Below are 10,105 nucleotides of genomic sequence, written 5' to 3'. Positions count from 1 at the left end.
ATATATATATATATNTTNTTCTCTCTCTCTCTCTCTCTCTCTCTCTCTCTCTCTCTCTCTCTCTCTCTCTCTGTTAACATCCTACACAGCATGGGGAGTTCCCCGCGCCGAGAGCTCATAAAATTTTTGTAGCTTCATTTAAGCTTCAAAAAGTCCTCAGGAACTCGCTTTTAAGAGAGCTTTCTCTGAGAACTTCATTTTGTAGAGAGATTTTTTTAAACTTCTCGAGAGCTCAGCAAAATGAACTCTCTTCCAGTTGACATAAATTGAAAGTAATATAATGTTAGGGTTATAATTTCGTATTCTACAGTATAAATGTAATGTAACACATGGTGTTATATAACAGTTATATTGTGGAATGCGAAATGATAACATTGACGAGATACTATTAAAGATCTAGGCAAATTTTTATAACTTTAATGAGGCTCCGAGGGAATAATTGAAGAGCGATGATATTATCGACAATTAATAAAAATTTACAATTATTAACATAAATATTTCGATAATTTATTATTCATGATTTTTTATTATATAAAAAAATGCTGCATAAATAAGTATGCTTTTAATGCTATAATATCTTATATATTGTCGAAAAATTACAATTTTTTCTTTGCATCACCATCTCTATTGGTAATCAAACTCGGATGGTAACATTAAAATCAGTTTAAAAAAAATTGAGTATTATTAAGTTTTAAACATATATGTATACATGTCTACAAAACTAATAAATCATGAAATTAGTACAAAATTTGATTCAACTCTCAGCTCAGTCGACACAAATTGTAAGTAACATATAACATCAATCACCGACCACTGATAACATATTATCAATTTTTTACTTAAAAAATTAATCACTTAAAAATTTAAATAATTACACGAATTTTCGCAAACGTCGACTGTCTTTAATATAGTATCTCATCAGTCGATGATTGATGTTATATGTTGCTTGTAATTTGTGTCGACTGAACTGAGAGTTGAGTTGAATTTTGTAAGCTCCCTGCAAGCTCAGCAATATGAACTCCTTGGGAATTCGTTTTGTCAAATTTTATAAGCTCCCCGAGAGCTCAGCAAAATGAACTCACTGGGAACTTAATCGGAGCTTCATGCTTTGTGGGATTGATATACTTGATTAGAATACGAATGGCACAGTTCATGCTCTATGTCTTTGCATTCTGCATATTAAACTCATTGCGCATGCGTATATACGTATAAATATGTAACTGTCTGAATTAATTGGTTGACAAGTATATACAAAGAAGATATCGATCGATATATCGAATTTTTTATCAGCTGATTTTTATATGGTATACATTGTACACCATACTGTTGATTTCTTACATCTTAACAGAACTTTGCACAAAAAATTTTTTGAAAAAATAATAACATGTTCAGGTGCGTGCAGTGTGGTATAATCGATTACTTACCGGCGACAATCTGTTTTTCACACGGGAAATACTTAAAATGCGTCCCTCTTGCATGGTTTTTTGGGTCGGCGGAAAACTCACTATTATTCAAAAGAAGTTTCCTTCCAGCGTGTCGCAGTCTCGTGCTCAACTTGCTGAGCATCATCATTACTTTATTTATCTCTTTTTCTCCCTCCTTTCGTTTTGGTTCGTTCGGACAACAAACCGTTCGATAGGAGGTAGCGAATGAGTATCTTATCTCTAGTTTGCACACAATGCCGATATTTCGCGGAGGTTCTCCCGCTTAACCTTACGTAGAATTTCGAAACAGTTTTCAGTCGAGGTCGAAACTCAAGCGAGAGTGCGCGCGTGCGCGCGTGCGCACAGTCGTAATCGAACAATTGATGCGATGCCGATCGTCGTTGCGCGTCGATCATACAGGCACGAATAGAAACTGGTTATTTCTTACCGATGTATGACGACGAAGCATCGAGAACGCAAGCATGACTCGACTAAAAAGGGGATAGAATTCCGAGGAGTGGGAGAGAAACTGCGATAAGACGCTGACGTTAGTAATATGCTTATTGTTTAGTGTGCTCGGTGTGTTTGATTTTGTTTTCAATTATTAGATCTCTAGCGTTGTGAGTGATGCTTGACGTCAATCACATATTATATATACGAAGATATGAGAAAGAAGAATATTTCAAAATCACATCATCATCATTTAAATGCGTTATAAAAAACATGGTGTCTCAAAATAATTTGTTATTATCGCGCTTCGCTTTCATTTTTATCATTGATACAATAGTGGATTTCAATATCTGGATAATTGATAAGGAAGGTATTCATATTAATAATATTAATCAAATAAATAGAATTAAGTACATTTAATTCATTATTTTTCATTTAATCTTCGCTCAATTTATGTTTTATGCAACTCGTATGTCACGAAATTGGAATGTTTTTTTATATCTTCAGTCGATCTTATTTTATTTTATTGATTAACGGTTATAAAGAAAATTCTTAAATATGCGTGTTTCAACAGCAGAGCTATTTTACCGACTGTAGATATAAATTATGTAGATTAAATTTTAAGGAGAACCCACTTGAATCGATGGAATGACGTGAGAGCAGACTGCAGTCTGGATACACGGATGCAATCCTCGGCGGGATCATCAACTTGAGAAGGAACGGGGGATAAGGGATGCGTGGTGCGCGCTTTGTCGGCCATTACGGATTCGTTAGGATTCGTTCTCGTAGACGCGTCGTTCAACTTCGGAGTTACGATTTTCGTAAATCTATATCTCGTAGAACAAAGGAATCGAAGCTATTATTGAAATCGATTGAATCAAGAATCCAGAATTCGTCAGACATGGACGTAAATAGATCCAGCAACGGTGATTACAAGTATGAGAGAGATGATGCCGATGAAAAACCCAGGTCGCTCGATGAGTCTGAGAAGGATCATCAGGCCGACAAGGCCGGCGAATATATGAACGAGCTCTTGCAAGAAAAGATCGAATTAGACGGACAAAAATGGCCCAACGCCATCCGATTGTTGGATCAAGGTGAGTTGAAAGAAATAATTTTTAAGTAAATATATTCTCTAATAGATGATCTTGTAGAAGAGTCATTCCATCATTCATGATGAGAAACCGGAATGTCCATAATTTTCACTTGCAATAAAATTAGATTAAGTATGTGATGCTCGAATCAACGATATTTTAAGATTCAACAAAATTTAGTTTTGAAGACAATGTATTTGTTTGAATTTTTTGGGACATAATTTACATTGAATATATTACTTCAAAAATCTTCAGTCTCTTTGGCATTGTCTGATTATTGAAGTATTTGTTATCTTTATTAATTAATTTTATGTCTGGTATTAAAAGGAATAAGTAATGTTGGTAGATATTATTTTGTAGTCTATTATTATCATTAATTTCGAAAAAAAAAAATATAAAAAGGAGGAATAAATCCTTTATGAAAAGGGAATATAATTGTAATAGATTGCATATTTTTCTTATAGACATTTTGTATATATCTGTTGCATGATAAAAAATTAAATATAAATCAAAATAAAAGATTAAATAATAGAATAATGATAATAAATTTAATAAAAAACAAATAAGTAATTTATACAGCCTTGATCATGAAGTATAAAGAATTCTTTAATTTATCATATTTTCTTGTAGAAGATAGTAATAGAGACAAATAGGAACTAATAAAATATTAAAATTGTTATAAGAATAAATATTTTTTAATAAAATTTTTTATTTATTTTTGTTAAATATAAAACGTTTACATCAATATGAAGATTTATACTTATGGTCAAAGCTGTAATAAAAATATATTGAATTAAAATATAATAAATAAATTATGTAACTTTGTTATGAAAAAATTACATGTTTTGTAGAAATTCAAAAAACAGAAACTTTGCGAAGACCAATGAGAGAATCAAAATATGTGGATATCTATCGTGAAAAGCATGTTCGTGTATCTGTCAAAGTACTAGTACCCATCCGTGAACATCCTAAAGTAAGTACCTCTATCTACAGTAATCTAAACAGATTGAAATGAATTAGGTTTATATAATTTTCTGTCTTAGTTTAATTTTGTTGGAAAATTGCTTGGGCCGAAAGGCAATTCTATGAAACGCTTGCAAGAAGAGACAATGTGCAAAATGGCAGTGTTAGGTAGAGGATCTATGAAAGATAAACAAAAAGTTAGTAACAAAGGAAGACTTATTTTTTTTTACTCTTTATTTTCGAAAAAGAAATTGATTTATATTTTTATGATGGATCTTTTAATCTCAGGAAGAAGAACTTCGTGCTTCCATGAATTTGAAATATGCGCATCTTGCTGATGATCTGCATGTGGAGATTACAGCTATTGCCCCACCGGCGGAAGCTTACGCTCGCATTGCTTTCGCGCTCGCCGAAGTGCGGAAATATTTAATTCCTGATAACAATGACAATATACGTCAAGAACAAATGCGTGAAATGGAAATGGGCATATCTGATGATACTGTCTCAAATGATCGCAGACCTTCGATGAGAGGACCTTCGAATCTTGATGGTAATATACCGAGGCCTGCTGCAAGACAAGGACCTAGACAGTCTAGAGGTTGGTTATTTATTGTAAAAATTGTATAATACGTAAAAGTATTGAACATATAAAATTAAGGACGTTCTCCGACTGCTCAATCTAATGAGTTGTGTTCAATCTAATGAGCACATTAGTGCTCATTATGAAAATTTTTATGAAAATTTATTTCATTTTTATATAGTATAAGATATTTCATAAGTGTTAATGTGTTTATATAAGTTTTTTTTATACAATATAAAATGCCTTCCATCTTCGCTACTGCTACCGGTCGAAAAAATAGCAACTTACTGTGTTACTTAATGACGAATATCGGCCAAATTCAGACAAATTTCATATTATTTCTTATGATATCAAGTTTTTATATCATTGTCTCAAAAAATTGTTAAAAAACTTTTTTACAGTGAATTAAAAGATCACTTTCGAATAAGCTTTAGTTAGTGATCCTCTGTATATGTGTGTGTGTGTGTGTGTGTGTGTGTGTGTGTGTGTGTTTTTAAACGCTTCAACTTTGAAGGAATATTTCGATTTTTAATCCTGTTCCGGATATTGAGTTTTAAAGTACATATGTTCAGAACATTTATTCTGTAAGTTTCAGAAATCTAAAGAAAATGGATGATTTTTTCGAAGAATGTCCTTAAGAATCTACTTGTATCTATGTAACATTGATTATTTTGAGCTCGTGTTTAATAGATATGATGTGTTGCAATTAATATATTTAAATCTTATAATAAGATACAATATGCATATGCATATTGTATGTATGTATATATAAAATACACATGAATTTTATATATGTATACATACAATACATATATAATTATAATTAGATATATAAATTATACTACTTTTTATTTAGCTATGTTTCCTCCACCTGTGAATCGTGGGCCACATGCTCGTGGACCTGCACCATCTAAATCAAAAGTATTCTCCATTTTGGATCGTGCGAGGGCTGCTATGGATCAAGGTTACAAGTAAGTTTAAATTTTACACATAATGTCTCAGGTAGCAAAATTGTTTCATTAAAATATAAATTAAATATTATATTGAATATTCTAATCTTTTCGTTCTAGTAGTTATGATAGTCAGACTCCTGCAACAAATCGTGCTGGATCACATGATTTTGATTATCATGGATCATCAGGTGGAAACAATCGATATGGTGATCGTTATACTTCAAATGCTGGGTATGTATTATAATGTTTATTTACAATGATAAGAATAAGAGAGAATAATGTAAAGTTTGAGAAATAAGATTCTCTAATATACATAAAAATTTTAACGTACATAATATGAATAATATATAAATATAAATTATATAATAAAGAGAACTTTTTTTACAGACAGATATGTATTTCTTTATGAAATGCATTTTACATATGATTCGTTTTTATATTACGTAATTATTTGTTATGTAATAATTTAGATCTAATAGATGGAAATATTTTTTTTCAAGATACACGACTTACGAATACGATGATGAGTCTGCTCCACATTCTTCACGTGATTATTACGAATCTTCTGACTATTCAGGTAAATTATTATATTTATATATTTGCTTGATCATATTAAATTTAAAAAATTCACTTTTAAGGATATACTTGTGATTTTGATTTAATTCCTTGAGTGTCAATGATGGAAAAATCCGTCAAAATAAAACTAACTAAAAGTGCTTCATGACGGAAAAATCCGTATATTTCATAATGCCAATAAATCACTTTTGCAATGTAGCAATTGAACTGATAATACATACTTTAATGTTTTTGAGCCCGCTGAATATTAATTTGAAATAAAAATTCCAAAATTCAAAATGGCTGACCCAAAATGGCAGATCGCATGTTCGAAAATTTTGATAATTTTCGACTTCTATGAATTTTTTTATTTGACGAATTCCATAAAAATTTGTAATTAAGGATTTTTGAGGCTGATTATAAATTTGATATCAGATTTTAAAAATTGAAGATTGCGAATCCAATATGGCGGATAATAATTTAAAAAATTTTTCCAAGTTTCATAAAAAATTTCAAAATTTAACGTTAAGTTTACAATCAGCGACCTTAAAAACTGATTCCAAAGTTTTTTAAGGAATTTGTCACATAAAAAAATTCGTGTATAGATAGCGAAAAAGATCGAAATTTTCAAATATTGGGTCGATAATTTTGAATTTTAAAATTCTTACTTTAAATTCCTGATCAACACTACAAAAAATCCCAGGAAAAGTGTCTTACTGCAAATTTTTAAGTTTATGTCATTGATAACATTCTTAAGGCACATAAGCGTTTTTCTTGCTTGACACTCAAGGGATAATGAAAAAATTTTTCCCTATTAGAAATGTTACATATTTATTTTAGTATTTGTTTTAATTCTTTTATAAATTTATTACTTATTACTTGTAATTTTTTATTTATTACGTGTGAATTCTTCTAACTTTTTAAAATAATATAAATCCTTTATTATGCTTACGCAGGGTTTATTGTTACATACTAATTTTATTATATAAATTTTGCAATATAAATATACACAAATAAATATTCGAGAAATTCTTAACATTTATAATTATTTTAAGTTCTGAAATTATTACGATTATTTTAAAAATATAATTAATTATGAAGCTTATAATGTTTATGAAGTTTATAATGTGCTTAAAACAGAACTATTGAAAGATTTTATAGGAATGCATTAAAATTGTTATTTATGCATAATAATTTTTAATTATGAATTTACAAATTTAATTTTCTATATGTCGTAAAAGAAATTATTTTAGATTAATAATTGTATTATAAATATTTTTGCCCGATTATTTTGTTAAATCCCTAATAATTATACAAATAAATCTTAGTCTTAACTAAATAATATCTTTATATGATTTGATAACGATTAATAATATTTGAGAAAGTTTTACTAAAATTTTTTATGAAAATTAATTTTAATATGATTTTTAACACAATCTTTTATTAAGAGGGAATGATCAAATTATCGATATTATAAAAATGTATAAAAATCTTCGAATTGATTAAACGGAATAAAAAATTCTTTTACAGAATTAAAGTAGACGCAAAATTAGAAGGTGGTGAATTTTACTAAAATAAAAAAAAACTTAATTTCAATTTCAATTGATAATTTGGTCACGCCAATGTTTGGTCCTAATTTTGCATTCCCTTAAATCGGATTACGCGCACATAAGAGAACTGCATTTATCTATATATAATATATATATAAGGTATCCCGCGATACTTTTCCGACCTCACTCATGAGAAGATAGATGGGAACATAAAAATCCCATAGCATTTATCATTTACTAATGAGAGCAACGCTGAGAGAAACGCTCCGGCCATTCGAAGTGTAGCCCATCCTAGTTTATCAAGTATTGGCTGCCGGTAGCGATGGAGAAGCAAGAGGGAAAGTGCGAAACGTGTGAGCGGCGCCCGGCATCGCCGCTCACACATCTCGCCATTTCAAATCAGCGTACTCTCATTAGTATAATTACAAAAATTAATATCTCGATTATTATTGCAAATATCGCTCAATTGTATGGGACTTCATCTCGATCCTATCTACTTTCCTATGAGTGGTGAGAGAAGTTTCGCGGAACATTCTATATATTTAACGTAAAAGCATATAATATATAATAAGTCACATTTCCCAAATTTATGAATCCTGCAATTTCAATTGAAGCATCATGGGTGTAACTTAAATTCGCTGTAATAACGAAATTTAAACCCTGCCGTAAACTATAACAAATATGCATGACTATAACAAATAAGCATTGATGTCGCATGATGACATATAGCTATCTTTGAGAATTTGAATAACTCGCTATACTAAGGAATTACTGTCGTGTTCTGCCTAAATAATTAAAGCGCATCAATCCATGTAATTCGCAGACGAGTCGTCGAGCCGCGCTTGGAAATCTTACAAGACTACAACGACGTCAGGCGCAGCCTCGCGTTACCGCACTACCCCATATACACGACCTTCCAAGTAAACACCTACGAAAAAAATAAACCATTATAAATTTTCTTTTATTTTAATTATCCATACTCCTCTAAATGTTTTTTTTCCTGACATTATTATTTCATAGCATTGTTAATCCATTGGCGGCTAATCTTCCTTATGCACGGCGGCCTATAATACCCAATATGCAGAAACCGATAAACGAAAGAAATCGTCCTTAATTGATCGGCGAACGAAGATTAATACGGTAATGATACGCAAATATTGCTCCATTAAATTCGTAACAGATAACATTAACAGAAATTTTCTATTCTAAGGAAGATTTAGTCTCGTTTAATTTCTTTTCTTATAACAAGCTAATAGATCTTTAACAAAATAAAAGACTAAATTATTTCTCGCTCTATTCGTATCATTTTCTGTTATAAACGCTATATTTGAATTTTCTTTTATCTTTTTTTTTATAATTTATTCAATAATTTTCAGATTATTTTTCGCGGCCACTGGATAAACAGGAATGTATAAACTTAACCTATAATTAAACCTATAATTAAAATATACCCAATATGGATTACACATCAGCCAAAATTAAATATTTTCAATTAAGAACGCGATATAAATAATTCCTTTGAAAATTCTATCTTCATAGTATAATTTAATTCAATGTACCTAATTTTTTACAAAACATTAATTTCATTCCTTCAGTCCTTTTCCTAAAATTTTCAACTGCAGATGGATTTAATTATTGACATGAAGTAAAGGACCAAGAAGATTTATGGAATAATTTAAAATAAAATATTCAAAGTAAAAAACTTTGAATAAGTGATTAATACTGCATAAAGTGAAAGATGAATTTTGAATTTTATAATCATCATACTTAATATTACATATATAAGTTAGTTTGAATTAGAGGCTTAACGATAAATCTAATTATTTTTTTTGTACTTAATGTCTTTTATAATTCGAAAATAAGTTAAACGAGACATTAAAATCTAATGTTTAATCTTGACGTGACTTCCCATCAAATTATGTATAAACATTAATTCCAATTGTTCGAATAAGATTGATGTTTGGATGTATTAAGATATTTTAAATATGAAAATATTGTATTGTAAATAAAACAAATTTAACAATTTGAATTATATACAATGCAAATTTAATGTTAAAATCATAAACTGACATACAGATAAATTGGTTTTTATTATAATATGACGTTACTCTTGCACAGCCTCTATTCATTAAATTTATAAAATGCATAATACGTAGACTTACAAAAAAATATTAATCTGTATCATCTAATATGTAGAACAATGCAAAATTATGCTAAACTATATGTTATATATAAATCCATTAATTTCCAATATATGAATATTTAAAAGTATGTAGACTGTAATTCATAAACCTATCATTAAAATAATATGTAACATGTAATCTTCAAAAATTGAAATAAATATGAAATAATAATATCAAATATTTGTTTTGAGAGATACCAAAATAAATTTCCCAACCAATGATGAAGCTAAGAATCTAATAATTCTTAATAAAAATATTTGTGCGTGTATATAATATAATTTTACTCCCATATTTACAATGAATATTGTAAATTCTTAAAATCATATTTTTTTTATAAATAATTATCAAGATAT

At 29.3% G+C, this 10,105-nt stretch overlaps 2 protein-coding genes across 2 annotated transcripts in view; one reads left to right on the top strand and one right to left on the bottom strand.

The window, feature by feature from the left end:
* The window catches only part of LOC105624994 (2-oxoisovalerate dehydrogenase subunit beta, mitochondrial), a 10,332-nt gene extending 8,763 nt beyond the window's left edge, over positions 1-1,569 (bottom strand). The window contains exon 1 of the mRNA XM_012206337.1: positions 1,425-1,569. Within this exon, the coding sequence (XP_012061727.1) occupies positions 1,425-1,569 (145 nt within the window). The remainder of the gene's footprint in view (positions 1-1,424) is intronic.
* Positions 1,570-2,775: 1,206 nt separating this feature from the next.
* On the top strand, positions 2,776-8,683 carry LOC105624993 (KH domain-containing, RNA-binding, signal transduction-associated protein 3-like). The gene is made up of 9 exons (XM_012206335.1): positions 2,776-2,971; positions 3,820-3,941; positions 4,012-4,128; positions 4,220-4,529; positions 5,368-5,482; positions 5,585-5,695; positions 5,965-6,041; positions 8,393-8,489; positions 8,590-8,683. The coding sequence occupies exons 1-9, from the start codon at positions 2,776-2,778 to the stop codon at positions 8,681-8,683; spliced, it is 1,239 nt and encodes a 412-aa protein (XP_012061725.1).
* Positions 8,684-10,105: the final 1,422 nt, after the last annotated feature.

This window comes from Atta cephalotes (assembly GCF_000143395.1).
Source record: "Atta cephalotes unplaced genomic scaffold scaffold00100, whole genome shotgun sequence".
NCBI classification, from domain to species: domain Eukaryota; kingdom Metazoa; phylum Arthropoda; class Insecta; order Hymenoptera; family Formicidae; genus Atta; species Atta cephalotes.
The sequence above is the reverse complement of the archived record's forward strand: the minus strand, read 5'-3'. Positions and strand labels throughout refer to the sequence as shown.

Excerpts from the sequence above, each read along its gene's own strand:
- LOC105624993 (XM_012206335.1), top strand. The coding sequence starts at position 2,776 with ATGGACGTAAATAGATCCAGCAACGGTGATTACAAGTATGAGAGAGAT. Across the intron at positions 2,972-3,819 it reads CATCCGATTGTTGGATCAAG|AAATTCAAAAAACAGAAACT; the intron begins GTGAGTTGAAAG and ends CATGTTTTGTAG. Across the intron at positions 5,483-5,584 it reads GCTATGGATCAAGGTTACAA|TTATGATAGTCAGACTCCTG; the intron begins GTAAGTTTAAAT and ends TCGTTCTAGTAG.